The sequence below is a fragment of the Chlamydotis macqueenii genome, chromosome 1, assembly GCF_036417535.1.
Source record: "Chlamydotis macqueenii isolate bChlMac1 chromosome 1, bChlMac1.mat, whole genome shotgun sequence".
Lineage (NCBI taxonomy): Eukaryota > Metazoa > Chordata > Aves > Otidiformes > Otididae > Chlamydotis > Chlamydotis macqueenii.
This window is the reverse complement of record NC_141556.1, coordinates 103,310,530-103,326,895: the sequence shown is the minus strand read 5'-3', so window position 1 is coordinate 103,326,895 and position 16,366 is coordinate 103,310,530. Positions and strand designations below refer to the sequence as shown.

Here is a 16,366-nt window from a genome sequence, read left to right as displayed (position 1 = left end):
AAGAAGCTTGTCACATATTTTAAGTTCAGAATTGGTTAATAACAAAACACATTTTCAATGAATTCCACAACCAGCCCCTTTGGGCAGCTACTCTTTGCAATTTAAATGAAGGTGCAGAAACTTTCTTTTCCCCCTTAACAATACTTTCACAAGTTTCACGTACATGTATTTTAGTGGCTAGCAGTATATTACAAAATGAGATTAAAAGTACCTGTTTCAGCACTCCGGGCCACGCAAGGCAAATTGAACTCTGGAGTGCCTAAATTAAGATGCTAAAATGGGTAAATTCTACTTACCAGCATTTATCACAGACAGCACTGCTGCTACTTTTCCTAAAGCAAATACCTTGTCAGCTATCACTCCAGTCCTACCTCCTATCCATATTGTGAATAAATTCCTATTTTAGTCTTTTTCCTACTGGTGTTAGACAAATCATTGAGGGGTTTGAGTTTTGGGGTTTTTTTTGTTGTTTTTTTTTGTTGTTTTTTTTTTCCCTAAAGCTTGCATTTGTGGGACAGTCAAAAATTATATGGACCCTCTGGTTAAATCTGGTGAATTATATTAGCCTAAATACATTTTTAAAACCAAATTTGTTCCATAAGCTGCAGAAACAAATCTTCTCTGGTTTGCAATGAGATTCTGCCTCATGGTTGACTGCCTTTTAAACTGAATTATACAAATACTGCAGTGTGAGCTGACCCGTTACGAGACAAAGCAGGAAGAGTGGGTGTGGGGGGAAGGAGAACAGGTGAGGTGGGAAGGGCTCAGATGTTATAAATGTCACATAACCATGTGACAAGCTTCAAACAGGATCTGTGCTGTATTGAACAGCAAAATGCTTGCAATGGAGAGAAACCTCTAATGAAAAATTGATTCTTGGGCACAGATTTTGACTGAAGCTTTTGTCTCTGTTAGCGTTTTTCTGAAGTCATCCTTCCTATAGGTTCTCTAATAAGGTCTGAGCTCCTGCAGCGACCTGTCCTCTCAGGTTACTTACAGGAAAACAATGATCTTGAGATCTTTACTGTCTCTTAAAACTTCTTGTAATGGGTCTATGGTTCTTAAGTAATTTGTACAGAGTAAAAGAGCATGATCACACAAGCTCTCTCTCCTTAGGAAATTAAGCTGAAAGGCGGAGAAGTTTCAATGGGTAATATTCCTAATTTTACTTACAGTCACTGGTGGACTTCACAAGACCCAAACCTACTTGTTTCCCATAGTTTTTGTAGTTTACTGTCCTCTGGCTAAGGCATTAAAAGTGGTGCAGGTTTAGATGTCTCATAATTTGTGGTTCCTTCCAAGATTTTCTCCAGAGACTCTCACTGGTTCCCACCACTCATTTTCACCCTGCCCTCATCTGGATCAATTCAGCGGCCCTTCAAATAGGACAGAGCAATTTATTGTGCTTTTTGGGTTTCCCCACCCTGAAATGCACATTGCTTTACGGATCTGATTTTGAGTCAAGCCCTTCAAACAATTGCTTTTGTAAAAGCATGAAGCATTGGCAAGTTGTACTTGAGGTGATAACAAGTTCCTGAATATGGAGAAAGAAGCAGGAGTCTCTTGAAGAGATTCTTCTGCCATATAAATTCTAACATGGAGCCATGCCCTAGGGTCCCTTGCTGAAGCAACTCTACTTTGCCTCAGCAGTTGATTATTCATGAAATCAGTAAAAGTGACTATAGGCTGGTAGTTTCAGTACTTGGCTGAGAAATGGGACATCCCTGTTCTTTTTCCAGTCTTAAGAAACAGTAATTTATGAATAATACATCTGCTTAATACATCTTCATTTTGTGAATGCTATTTAAGCTCCACAGCAAATAAGGACCTTTATTTCAAATTTTTATTTTAGCAGAAATGGTCAAAACAAATTATTATTTTTTACATATCTCAAAACTGGATACATCTCATGCTCAGAGTGATTTTTTAAAATTGCAATACCTGAGCCAAACATGTAGGTTAATAAAGTTCTCCAATAAAGGGGGCTACTTGAGCATATATTCCCAAAAATATGCCATTTCAGCATTCACAGATGTGCTTGTTCTTCCTTTGGTCAGGATAGTGTTATCTGACCCTTTCCTGCAGCCTGCTCAGTTGTCAACTATGCATAAATAAAAAGGAAGATTATGCAGGAAGAAAATGAAATTGGATGAATAATTAACGTATACTTTATGCAAAAGCGTGAAAAACTGCTCCAAAATTTCTCTGCTTAACTAATGTGTGAATTCATATTAAAATATTCTGCACTGAAACTTTGTTGGCAGGTCGTAAAAAGCACATATCTACTTATTTAGTAGGTCTAGGATTTATCTGATGTGTTTCATTTCTTAATGAATGATACATTCTTTTTCCTCTTACTAATTTTGAGTGTGTTATTTCTGTATGTTTGTGAACAAACAGGAATGGGCAAATCCCAGAAGTTGAAAATGGGAGCAACATCACAGCATCATCAATCAATGTTTTGAAGAGGCATTCTAAATTTAGGACAAAAACAAACAAAAGAGAATTATGAGCTTTTGTGTCATTATCTTGCTATAAGATTTCCTTAATCTCATCAAAGTATGAAATCAACAGAAAAAGAACTGATCTTTGGAGGAGATCTAGTTTGATAACAAAATTTTAATTTCACTGATGCAGGCCATGACTACTGTAGCTGCCTGTGTTCATGCAGTAAAAGCCAGTCTATATTTAAAACAGGAACAGAGTAATCGGTTTTAATGGAAACAGCTAGATTATAAGTATTTATTGCACACTTAAGATTTAGTTTGCTGGAGTTATGCATGTGGCAGGGTAGGATTTACCTGGTAAAGCTCGTTAAGCTTATAATGGAAATCTAAAAATAATATGAATACTGTTCTATTTTTTGGAAAGCAAACTGTGGAGTGGTCAGCACCCAAATAGCACTTAGCACTTTCAGGAACTTTAACAGGAGTTGCTAATACAAATGTCCAGAATGCTTGGATAATTATACATGTTCATTGTATGAATGCTTAAAATACAAAATGGCATAGTTTCCAAAGCCCTGTATTTCTGTCTTTCAGATACTGTTCAGGCACATTTTGATACAGTAATTATTTATAAGATGATAGATAGCCCCAGATCTATAATTCACTCATGCGGCTTAGGTCATTTCATGAAAGGCAAAAGTGTAGTGCATTACTCTGTATGCATAATGTAGAGCACATTTATATTTAATGCTAAATTATTTTTCTATGAGGAGAATATTTCTATGAGGTGCACTTCCTGTTCAGAATATAGTTTATGTTGTACAGATTTTCATTTTGAGATGAAAGAATACTTGTTTCCCAAGAAAATGTTGGCCACTTTTGAGGATATTTCTTTATTTCCTTCCCTTCCTTCTCTTCCTTCCTCTCCTTCCTTTCCTTTTTCTATTTTAACAAATAAATAAATTGTTCAATAATAATAGAATGGTAGTAGGTCATGTACAGGTTTTTTCATGGACAAACTTGCCTAGCAATGCTTACCAATATAATACAGCTTTGATACCAAGGTTAAGACATCATAGCAGAAATACAATACTACCTTTGCATTCTTACGAATACCTAAATTAATATTAAAGTTGAAAATTTCAACCTGTAGTGGCAATAGAATCTCATTAATCCACATTAATAGGTGGGAATTTTATATTTACGCTGGCTTTAGGTCACTTCATGTAGTCACATCAGGTAAGTCAGAGGAGGAGTGAATAGCTATCTATAGGAAATCACCTAAGGATAAAAACACAGAGGCATATTCATCTCAGTGTGTTGTGAGGATTTTTATTTATAATGTTTGTTAAAGCTCACAGAGGAGATACTTTGTAAATCTGGGTATTGAGCTAAGGCTGTACACTGCAATCAGCTTTTGAAAAAATGCTTCTAGATAAAGTGGTTTTCTAACCCTTCTCTGGATTATACTCTGCATCAGGAAGTATATTATCCCTTATCCTTTCATTCTTTAATTTTACTGCCAGTATGCTAGCAGGAGTTAGCTTTTAGTGGGAAAATGTTCATGCTGCTCCTGGGCCAGTGTTGGGGAAGTGCATCTCCTGCAGGTTGCCTGCAGCATCTGGGGACATTGCTGCTCCGTAGTGCCCAAATGGGTGCTGCCTTTTTGCTGCAGGGAGGAAGGAGGCTTACAACAACATTGCTACAGGCACCACAGAAGGAGGAATTTGCTAGATGGCTCAAGCAGGCTGACAGCCCTGCAGCAAGCTGTCACCTTCCATTTTCTCAAGGAAGCAGTCACCTCCTCCTTACTCCCCTTGGAAAACAGAGCCTCTGCAAGGCATGGGAAAGGATGGCTACGTGCTCCAAGGTCTTTCTTTGGGAGGCAAGACTTCAGCCATGAGCCTTCACCCTGTGAGGCTGCAGGCACACAGAACTCAGGGTTGTTTTTAATTACCAAAGGAGCCGACATCCTGTTGGACTGATTCTGCATACCCAGCAGTAGCACCATGCCAGGAGGTTCATGGAGACAGAGGGTCAGGCACAGCTGACCGTAGAAAGTGTTTCTCGCTTTTTTGAGGCCAATACCTACTATTTGCCATCATGTTCACAGAAGTGCTGTGGCCAGCTTCCCCAAAGTCCTCTTAGCAGCCAGATGAGAAAGATGTGGGAGCTCAGAAAGTCAGCAATAGGTGACAAAGACATGCCTGACGGGTTCAGTGACTGTAAAGAGCAGAACTATATCCGTAACGGTGGCCATACCACTCTGTGCTCCAGCAAACCTGAAAGTGTAGTTTCAGTATACCTGACAGTTTACAAAAGGAGGGGAAAACATGATTCTTTTATTTCAACTATATAACGTTACATTTATGTACATTTGTGTGTATGTAGACACCTCTATATATCTTACTTTTATACAGTGATCCTGGTCAACCAAGTATAATTATGGAATCATGGAATCACACCTCCTTGGCATTATTAAAGGCCCTTCTGTCATCTTTACAGACTTGCCCTTTTTTTCTGTGTAAATATTTTTCCTGCCTTTCCCTTTTGCAGAGCAAAGAAATTGTTTACAAACTATTTGTAGAATATAAACAGCTCCTACAAGGGAAATGCCCTTGAAGCAATGAGAGTAGACTGATTGGGACATACAATACATGCTAATAGCATCTTCAGAGAATTACTATTACTTTGCAGCAGAGGCGTTTTCATTAAAACAGAAATCTTACCATGATCCTTAGATTGAATTTTTACCTTCTTTTACATATTTTAGGTGAGTCAACAATCAGAGGTTGCTGGATCGTTGTTCAAAATCTCCAAAGAATTACTCTCCTCTAAGTAGTGCTATTTCCCATGATTGCCTCTTTGCAAATTTGTGAAGCACTAAGCAACAGAACAGGCAAATGACCAGAACAGAAAGCTTGAATCTGGCAGTATTGCTAGCGCTCTGCACAGAGTTAGTAAAATGAACCTGCTAATACATTGTTATATCTATTAAAGCTTGCTCACGTTGGGCGTTAATTGAGTATTCATAGTAAATTCACAAACTGACGCTTGAGACTCGAATGATGATCTTTCAGGTTGCCTGATACTTTTATCTGACCAAATTCATGCAGACTCAGCCATGTGCAGAGGAACTTGGCACGGCTGCACTTTATCGTCTTTTTATTTCTGGTGCAATAGAATAGGAATGAGAGGAAGAAAATATATAAGGGATCCCCACTGAGAATCAGTTCTATGAATTATGTATTATGCAGACAGTATTCTGCTGATGCTATCTGATCCCAAATTCTCAGTTCCTTGTTTTTCCTTCTATAAATAGCTATGTCCAGGTTTTCAGTTGTAAAATGATGAGGACAAAAGCAGAAACCTTTCCCATTTAATAACCTCTGCTAAAGAAGAATAAGGTAATATTTTTCATAGCTGTGATGTCCTCAGAGCTTTAACAATCTGGGAATACAAGCAGCAGTATGTTGTTGGTAAGATACTGGTAGTAAAAGTGGGAATAACCATCATGAATATTAAAGAGGGAAATGCCCTATTTTCAGGATGGTTGGTATAAAACTTGGTATTGTGAATTTTCCTGACATTTTTTGTCTGTGTAGGACCACTCTTGCTTTTTGTTTCTCCCTCTAGATCCAAATGCTTTGGCTGGACAGACCGGACCTGACCACGCTCTTATAGGAGGAATAGTGGCTGTAGTTGTCTTTGTAACGCTATGTTCTATAATTCTCCTTGGTCGATACCTGGCAAGACATAAAGGTAAGATAGATTTAGTGGAAGTTCAGTCACTTTTGGAAGGAAGGCATGATTTCATCTGGGAGTGCTCTTCCCTTTCGCCTTCCCCCATCTGCTAAATGATTTGGACAAGAGAGTTTTGTTCACAGTCCAGTTGTGAGTGAAGTCCCTGAATTTTAGCCAGTTTTCCAGTAGACTGGCTAAGGCAAAGGACACCTAGTTACATGTCCAAGGTCATATCATAAGTCAGTGATTTAGAGAGACTGAGAGATAAGATTGCCTCTTGGTTTTAGCCCTTAGCTCTAGACGCTTCATTACATGATCCCATAGTTTTCACTAGTATATCAACTCAGCAGAATATATATACGTTGAGTGAACAAGATTTTTCATTTTAATAAATGATGTGCTAATACTAATAAGTATGTATTTAAAAGATAATATTAGAAGCCAGTGGTGAGTTTTCAGATTAGTGGCTTTTACCAATGATCCCACTGGAATAAGGGTTTAATTCCTGGGCCAAGCTTTACTTTATTCAGGGATTTCACCTTAAGAGTTCTACTCCCTTCATTTTCAATCCTCCCCGCTGTTAGAGATATCAGAGTGACACTGACTTCTGACTGAGCTTCTCTATGATCCTATTTTGACCTAGTTAATTCCAAAATAATTTCTTGATATTTAACCTCTGAATGGCTTGTAGACCAGTTGTTAAAACTCGGTTGATTCCCTTTCCCCACCAAAAAAAAAAAAAAAAAGTGAAGAGAGGATTAATGTTGATATTAATTCATTAAATCTTATTTTAGATAGGATAATCATATGGCTAGCAGACATGAGCTGATATAAATGTCTTCTTAATTATATTAGACTGTGCAGAGGAAAACCAAGATTTTTTTAATGAACCAGTGAAAGTATCTCTTTTGTTTTACGTTCCTGAATGAACACATATACATCTTATTCCGACATAAATAATGCTTTTTGCAAAGGGAAAGTTGATTGTAAAAATATCTGTGATAGTGTAATGTGAATGGGTTCAGTTAATAAAACTACCTCAGTTTTGTAAGACTTGGAAATGACTATGATACAGGTCTGTAAAATTAAAGTATATATATGATCATGAAAAAATAGAAATACAAAAAAAAAACCCCAATGACTTTAAAAAAAACCCCAAGCATTTGTGAATATCTAGGTCTTCAAAGTTGGTTTGGTTTTTATGGGTAGCTGTTGCATGAAATAACAAGGATTTTATCACTTAATCTGTAATTGCAAAATACGTTGCATGTTGCTGCAGTTAGATAAAGTGGTTTTTTTTATGAAAAGGTTTCCTTAATTTATTGTGGATACACTTGAATTTGTGTATGTGCATTATCAGTATTAACACTATAAATATTTCTTAGATGAATTATAAAGTTGAGCATACCTTTATGATGTATACTAAAATGCTGTAAAAATGTGTCAGTTCGTGAAGCAATTGGAGCATTGTTAGAAACGCAAATCTAAAAAACCCTTAATCTTTCCTTTTTTTTATTTTCTGTTGCACTGATTCCTATAGGAACATATTTAACAAATGAAGCAAAAGGAGCTGAAGATGCACCTGATGCCGACACAGCCATTATCAATGCAGAAGGCAGCCAAGTCAATGCAGAGGAGAAAAAAGAGTATTTCATTTAGATGCAGAGCTAGAATCTTGGAGTTTTACTTATCAGGCTGACTGCTGGAGAAAACTGGCTATCATTTCTCAGAATTCATTTCTGCCATCTTCTGCTATCTTTATTAACTCGCATACCTGCTATAAGTAGCCAGTTTATGCCAACAATCAGCTGTTGACATCATCATTCTATAATTACAGTATCATGCGTAAAGCAGGACATTTCTTATTGCCTAAAATTCGTATCCACTGCTCTCTTAACATACAGTGCTTGAATATACAGCCTTAACAATGTTAATCATCATCTTAATCCAAGTTTTCTACGTTTTTAAATGTTATGCAGCTTTCTTCTTTTTCAGTTTTCCTTTATCGTGTCCCTACTAGTATGTCACAGCACATACTCATAACAAATACTATTAGGTAAGAACCTAATTTACTTACATGAAATGTTAAGTCTAAGATTAGAGGTTTACAAAGAATGTTTTATACATATCTGTCTATAATTCAAAAAGCAACTTGTTTTTGAAACAAATGCCCTAGGAAACACAAACTGAAATCTTTTCAGTATAGTTTCTTGTATGCTTAGAATTGGTGGAAAACACCTATCAGTCCATTGAATTTCTTGTTTTGTTTTGCTTTGTTTTGTTATATTTTAAATGGTACCTTGACAATAGTGCCATGTTTCCGTGGTAAAAACATGCTGGATAGCTATACAGATTCTGCAAAGTTAGATATTAGTGCTTCATTTGAAACAAATTTATCCTGCCCTTTTACTGCTTTTTGGAATTGCAAAGATTAGAGATCTTTCTGAGTAATTTCTGGTTTTGTAATTTATTTGCTTCATATGAACTCACCTGCCTACTCAAATTTGAACTGTTCATATGGCACAACTGCAAGGCATTTTAGTATCTGTATATAGTGCATATAATAAATTCAATTAAACATTATTTGATACATATTTAACTTTTCCGGCAGTAGCTAAGTCAGTCACAAGTAAGCATTTTCTAATGTCCATTATATCCCTTTAGATATGACTCAAATCAATATTCTGAGTAGATAACATGTATTAGTATTTTTTTGTCTGTATGTCCTAGCACTGTTCAGCAGCAAACTTTTCTAGTTCTTGTTAATTTTTTTCTTTGTTATACAATGGAAGCACAATGTTATATGGAAAGGTAGTTTTAAGCTAACAACCAGTGCACAGCCTCAGGTTTTAAATTACAACCACATTTGATTACTATCCTTAAAAAATACTATTGAGTTGCTAAAATTATCAATTTTTAATTTGGCAGTTCCAGAGCTGCTTCTCTATGTTGGTTTGCCAAAAAAAAAAAAGAAAAAAGAAAAAAAAAAATAGAAGTGTTAAAACAAAAGATATATGTTTTGTGTATACAGTAAATGGACTAATTCTTTATATTAAATTCCTGTCTATGCATTTTGTGAGGTACAAACTTATGTCACCGTGAATGATAGAGAATTCCTGCCATGCTTTTAGCTCCACAGTGAAAGTCTCTGTTTGGATTATTTCTGAAATTTTTTGTGTAATTGACAGCTGAAAAATCACGTGCTCTTAAATATGACAACAAAACACTGTAAGCCCATTGGCTTATTTCCTCTTCCAATGAAATAAAAAGGTTGCCATTGCAGCTCTTGGAAATGATTCTACACTGGAGAACGCAAGTTAGTCTAGCTGGAGCTTGTCTTGCTCCTAATTTTTGCACCTTTGACGAAAGAGTGTTTCTCTCTAGTTGATATACTTGTGAAGCCTAAAAGCATGATGGTCTGCTGTAAAGGACTTTCTCCTGGGATTTTATTTTTGTGGGGGAAGGGAGAGTTTGGAATATGACATCATGTTGTATGGTACGACAGAAGATAAAGGTGCTGTGTCAGATTATTTATCAGAAGAGTATAAACCTTTTAAGGACAATATTAGAGTATTTTAATTGCTTTTGTTGAAACACTTATCTTGTTAATTTCTAAGAAAAAAGGGTGACGTCAATCAAAGCAGCACTTTTTTTCAAAATATACAGACATAAATAATATGATGTGGTTGAGTGTTAACATAATAAATCATATACAGTATGACATTTTAAAGAAATAAGTCTGCATTGATGTGGTTGCATGCTTGTTTTTACAGTTCACTCCATACCCATCTGTGGAAAAAATGCAATAATATGTTAATATAATATGGTAGTTTGAGAGAACCAGGTAGGTGCTACTAGACACATTGAAAACTAGTATAGGTTTACAAGATATTCATGTCTTTCAAAACATACATGTGTAAAAGGCTGGCAAAGGAAGTTATTCGTTTAATACCAAAAATATGGGTTCTTGTCACAACAGTAAGTTACATTAGCTACAATACAATATCACATACAACAGGATTTTATTTCAGGACCTGGAGCCCAGTTCAACTAAGCATTTAAGCACGTTCTCAGATTCAGGCATGGGAGAAGTTCCATTGGACTGTAAGGCACTATTCATATGCGTAAAAATAAGTGCTTCCCTGGCGAGGGCCTTATTTGCTCAAGTGGAATTCCCCACTAGCATGGTGTTTATGCTTTTTTTCATTCTTCCTAACTCCAGCTTGCTTGAGTAGTAGGGTTGTTACTAGAACCATTGCCCACTAAGGTCAGGTAGGACCTTCAGAAACCGGATTGCCCATGGGGTAACCATTTCAAACCATTTTTTCCAGTGGTATAGAAACAGCATTTAAGCTTTGCAAAAAAAAAAAAATATATAAATTGTACTGCTAAAATATGTTATTTCATTGGTTTTCAATTAAAACTTCTCCTATATGCTCATTTTTAACACAGTTGATCTTCCATTATCTCGCACCTGGTGATGTCCCTTGCATCTGTGCAACGCAGGTGTGAAAAAACCTGCATTCTACCTGGGTAGCAATTTGCAGGCCTGTCTGGTCTTCACGGGTTTAGGCTACTACACTAGGTGTTAAGAGACATTCTTCTTTTTTGTAAGCAGAACCATGGCTCTACACTAATGACATTTAGTAGGCTGAAAGCAAATCATCCAATTCTGAAATACCACTTTTATTATGGTGAGTGAATGTGTGCAACGGGGGCTCTGAATGGGAACCGCCCTCGCTAAAATGTGTGGTGTCCTCTCCCACACAGACTTGCAGAGTAGTTTTGTCAAGACCAGGTAGCTAGTTTCTGCCAGTGTACTATTTACAGTGGCGATTGCTGATTATTTTAAAACTTTTTGATGTAGATTTTCTTTAATTTCTTTTTTTTCAATTCTTCAAGAATATTCTCCTGACTTGAAGAAGAAAGCAGTGCATCAGAAGACAAGGGGTGCATCCTCCCACTCTTTTAGTGTCATCTGACAAACCGAGAAACTTGATGTTTAACTTGAGGCTCAGAGTTTAAGCTAGAACACTTTTAAAAGTTTCCACATTACTTAAAGATGGTTTGTCCTGCACTGAGACTCCCTCTATAAAGGAATACATGAAGAAAACCAACTTTTCTAAATAAGACATGAAAGTTAACATCTTGTGTATTTTCATTACAGTATAATATATATATATATGACTATTTCAATGAAAAGACAGAATCATCTGTAATTATGTAATTCATGATTGTAACAGCACTGAGGTTACCATGTACGCACATGTACAGTAGCTATTTCAACAGTTACAGTGTAGTTACATGTAATTCCCTGTAACATAGCAGTTATAGTGTAATTTAGTGCCACTTATTGTAAAGTGTTACCAAAAGGAAAATGGAGTTCTTACCTTTACAATTCCATTCAAATTAAAGGTAAGTTTATTAAATTAGCACCATAAATCTGATATTGCATTTCTTAATTAAGGAGGTGATTTAAAACTTCGTCTTCACACCACAGCTTCCCCTACTGCTTATCCAGACTCCTCCAAGTGACTAATCTCTATGCTCCTAGGAACTGGTAATCTGTGATCAACGTACCAAAAATCCAGCTACTTCAACTTTAATTGAATAAGCTGTCTGATAGAGAAAAACAAACAACAATGAGTAATGCTTTTTATTAAGTGGCACAAAGTACACACTAAAAACTATGCAAAAATATAGGTAAATACAGTGTACTTACATGTAAGTATCTTGTACTTGCTGTGTATGGATATTGGAAAACCGTGTAATTATAATATGCATTTTGATTATTTCAAGAAGGGGGCTGACCTCTAAGAGTCACAAGGGAAAACGGGAAGGTACATATACAGGCAGTGGATATCCTAATGCAATATGTGTAATTCCTCTACTTGCAATGACAATTTATAAAAATGCTTACACCACTCCTCATTCTCACTAGCTTTGCTTTCCATTTCTTTGAGGCCCATGAAATATCACTGAAACACCTTGAGGCCAAGTAAGACACTGACTCTGCTAATGGCTTTGCTGCCAGCACTCTATGTCTGGCAACACTGTTCTATAATCTATTTCTGGCTCAATAGCACAAGTTTCCTTTTTTCTTCTGTCCTCAAGGGAGCCTAGTATGTTAAGATGCTGAAATATGCTGCCATATGCCCTGGTATTTTTAGCGTGAAAACAGAGGAAGGGAGCGAGAGAGCTGCATTCTTCTGACCCCTATTTTGCTGAATCACCTCACCTGGAATTTCCACTACTTGCTCAGTAATGCCAGGTAATCTTAAATTGTAAGTACAAAATGCTTCCATCAAGGTACAGAGGATGCCTTTAATCATAAAGCTAATGTTTTGTAAACGTGAAGTTTATTACTGATCTTTTTACCTCTCGCCAGTTTTCCATCAAGCCCTTCCAGAAGCAATGCACCGAAAGACAGATAACATAGAATAGCAAAAGAGGAAAATAATGTTGTAAGCCTTCTTGTGGTTACCGTTGCTATAGCCCTCCTTTGTGTCCTTGTAACAGGCAACTACATGTATTTAGCAACTGCCATTAGCATTTTTCCACACTATACTATTCCTAGAATATGACATCTACCTCTTAGTCTAAATACTAGCTATAGGATGTTTGTATACATTTAAAAATACTACTGAATCTTTGGTGTAGTCTTGAAATGAGATCATTGTAATTTTTTTTTTTTTCTGTTAGAAAAAAATCTATTGCCTGTGATCGGAATTCTTGCCCTGTTCTTTACTAATTTTGGAATCATTTGGGCTTTTAATAGGGCATAAGGACACAGCCTCAGCTGGTATAAATCAGCTTCACTCTGTTGCCTTAAATGCCAATTTACACTGGCTGGGGATTCATCCTGAAAAGCTTAAAAATAAACTGCTATGACACTTCAATATTTAGTTAGCACTAGATAATGACATGCAATCCAGCTGCAACACAATTCTTTCCAGTAAAAGGCATGCAGGTTTGAAGAAAAGCTTTTTAAAGCACATGCAAGCTTTTGAATTAAATATGCAAGACCAGTACTGTTGAGATATTCTGACATGTCTCTTACTTATTTAAATATAATATTGCCAGGGCATGTTTACATTAAAAACATTGAATGCATGGGGGACAGGGAAATACTATTGCAAACAAGAAGAGAAAATGGATAGAGCAGCCTTTGATGTCAACAGAGTGCAGTAGCTACTCTTGTCAAGAGTGAGACTTCCTACATGGTTTTTCAGAGTGGACCTAGTACCTCTAAAGCAAATGGGAGTTACCTGCTTGGCACTAACAGAAGCTAGCACAGTTCCTTCTTGCTGTCAATGAATCTAACCCAGCACTTGTTTTAACTCAGGAGGAAATAAGGGTACAAACATGGTTTAACAGCACACTTCTGTATCACTTCACTTCATGGGATGCTCCAAGCTTTATGTGCTTCCAGCAGTCCTTAAGGGAATTCTTCCAGCATCTAGGAATCATCTTGTTACCAAGCCATGCTCATTTTCCTCAGCAATATGTAATGTACTCACAACTAGAGAGAAGATGGTATGGAGCCAATATGATGGCTCTACAGTACTAGGGGCTTCCAGAGCCTCTCAGTAGATGGCAAAAAAAAAAAAATTCTTCATGGCTTCTGTGTTTACTGTAGATCTGCCCTCCATGTTCTGTGTCTTAAGTCATTTATTCTCTGCTGGGCTAAAAGCAGCAGTCCGATTGGAAAGGAGGTGGGAAAAAAAACCTTCTAAAAGTAGCAGTCTGTGTTACTGTTAAAGAAAAGTTCAAGGATTTTTATTTCTTCTTTTTTTTTTTTTAAGATTTCCAATGCAAAGCCAAGCTTGTTGGGGTCAGCACTTTAGCACTTTCCCTGTGTTCAGGGTCAAGCCAGCAGTGTTTCATGTGTGAGCTCTGATCTCACATTTCAGCACAAACTACAGACAGCCTTACCCTGCCGTAATGCATAGTGCTGAAAATCACTGACGCTGTTTTCTTCTAAACAAACTCATTTTCTTACTCATATTCTACAATGAATTCCTTGAAGAGTTTTCATAATAGCTCCAAAAGGAGGGGTTTTAAAGTAATAACTTGTAAAGAAAATAATAATGATGATCATCAGCTGCTTATGTTGATTATGAAGAGGAGGAAAATCTTTAATTGCTGGACTGAATACTTTATCACTTCCTCTTTCTCTCCTTTCTATACATATTGATTAATGTTAGTAAATATGCAGTTGCACATGTTGTCCTTTTTCAGTGAAAGGAGATTTGCTTCTACCCCTATATAGCTTCCATAGAAATATGCAAATACGACCTACAATCATCCGCTTCTGCCTAAACAGAGAGCCAAGAGAATGAACTCATGGATTACTGGATTCATATGTCCTGCTTCCATAATGGTCGGGTACAATATACTTATTGATTTCAAAAGAACAAAGCTCAAGTCCTTAATACACATGTTTGAGTAGCTATTTAACTCTTTTCCAGCAGAATTATAAAGCATTCCTTGTGCATCCTTTACTTTTAGTCTAGATATAACTACGAAAAACCTTCAGTTCAGCAGGAAGTTTCCTAGAATAAATAATATGGCATAATTTGTGAGAGGACTATAACAACTTCATGTATTGATAGTCAGTGTAAGTGTATTCTCCTGGGACTTGCAGTGTACTCTGCTCTTACACTGGCAATCTAAGGCCATGGGAAAGATGTGTTTGAATGGTTCCGAAATATAACCACTAACCTGTAAACAAAATCCGTGGGAATTAAACATATTGCACTGATGATGAGACACTTTTACTTCATTTAATTTCCTCATGAATAACTTTAAGCAGACAAAATGCATATTGTAATGTTGGGTACATGACACTTGCATGTTGCTATGCCTATATACTTACAAAGTATTCAATGTGTACTTAGTGGCGCTTAAAAAATGTCATGTACAATTCTTCTAAACATTCTTACAGGGTTCCCATTTGCACTTCATCTTTCAGAAAAGTCTTGTCAGAAAAATGTCTGATGAATATTATTGAAAAAAATAAAATTTCAATTTTAGTTATCTGTTGGACATTTCTGAATTGTCTATTCATTTAATATATTTCCTGGTGCTTGCCAGTTTGGCAGTGGAGTTGATTTAGACCAGTGGCTGTACACACAGGCTGCTCACTGAGCACATTTTGCTGTTTCTAGTAGAACTGTTATAATCATATACTTCTCTAAATCATGTTAATTCTGAGATTTTAAACAGTTATCCAAGAAAATAATCTGTGAGACACTGATGTTTTACAGATAATTACAAATTATATTATTTTATTTGATGTTTATATACTACTTGCTGTGTATTGCTTTATGGTTTCTTCTGACTAACAAAGTAACAACTTTTGGATGCTGTCCTCACTCTAGGAGAAATTAATCCTTACAAAGAGGTCAAGTGCTGAAAAAGCATTTAAGCCTGTGGGACTTAAATAGTGGCTTAGCCCTCTTGAAGGAGCTAGAGAATTCATGCAAGGTTTTCTATACCGCTTATCATGCTTGGGTTGATGTTATAAAGGGCAAGAGGGCCACTGGTCTCAAAGGGAGAGAGACAAATGTCACAGGGAAGAGGAAATTCTGAGAGCGTCCGTGTTTATGAAAAAGAAACAAGTCCCAGATGCAGAGAGAGACACTAACAGGGTTTGATACCTGCATGCAGAGGATATCCCAGTGCTGTTGAGCATCTCTGATGGCAGAGCTTTCCTATGACCTAAACTAAGCACACAATCGACAAATGTACAGCCCTGTTGGATTCAGCAGATTTGTTCTTGTTTTTATTACTTCTTTTTGCTAAACCAAAATATGTCCCCTTAAGCAATTTTTAATGTGTGATAATGTACTTTTTAAATACAGCAATGAGACAGAATTCCACATGATCCTCAAAGTCATGCACCCATGATTTAAGGCAAAGCATGCCGGAAATGTACACTGTACCCAAGGAAAATAGCACAGTCCAGCAAATGACACAATCCACCACTGGATTTATGGTCTTCTGCATTCAAACTGTAATTCTTTTCGTACTGTCCCGTTTTCCTTCATTGGCCAAAATTTTCCCCAGAAGTAACTGCACTTTGGTCTGTGACTTCCCCTGGCTGCAGTAGATTCTTACAGTAATCACCCTAATCTGGTATGTCCCTCACATGATTCTTAAAAAAAAAAAAA

At 36.6% G+C, this 16,366-nt stretch overlaps 1 protein-coding gene across 4 annotated transcripts in view; it reads left to right on the top strand.

Annotated features, from left to right (window-relative positions):
- CADM2 (cell adhesion molecule 2) overlaps positions 1 to 15,239 on the top strand; it is a 685,724-nt gene extending 670,485 nt beyond the window's left edge. For all 4 annotated transcript variants that reach the window (XM_086763694.1, XM_086763712.1, XM_086763689.1 and 1 more), the window contains 2 exons: positions 6,084 to 6,209; positions 7,732 to 15,239. In XM_086763694.1, coding sequence (XP_086619820.1) covers positions 6,084 to 6,209; positions 7,732 to 7,850 — 245 coding nt within the window. In that variant the 3' untranslated portion in view covers positions 7,851 to 15,239. The remainder of the gene's footprint in view (positions 1 to 6,083; positions 6,210 to 7,731) is intronic.
- Positions 15,240 to 16,366: the final 1,127 nt, after the last annotated feature.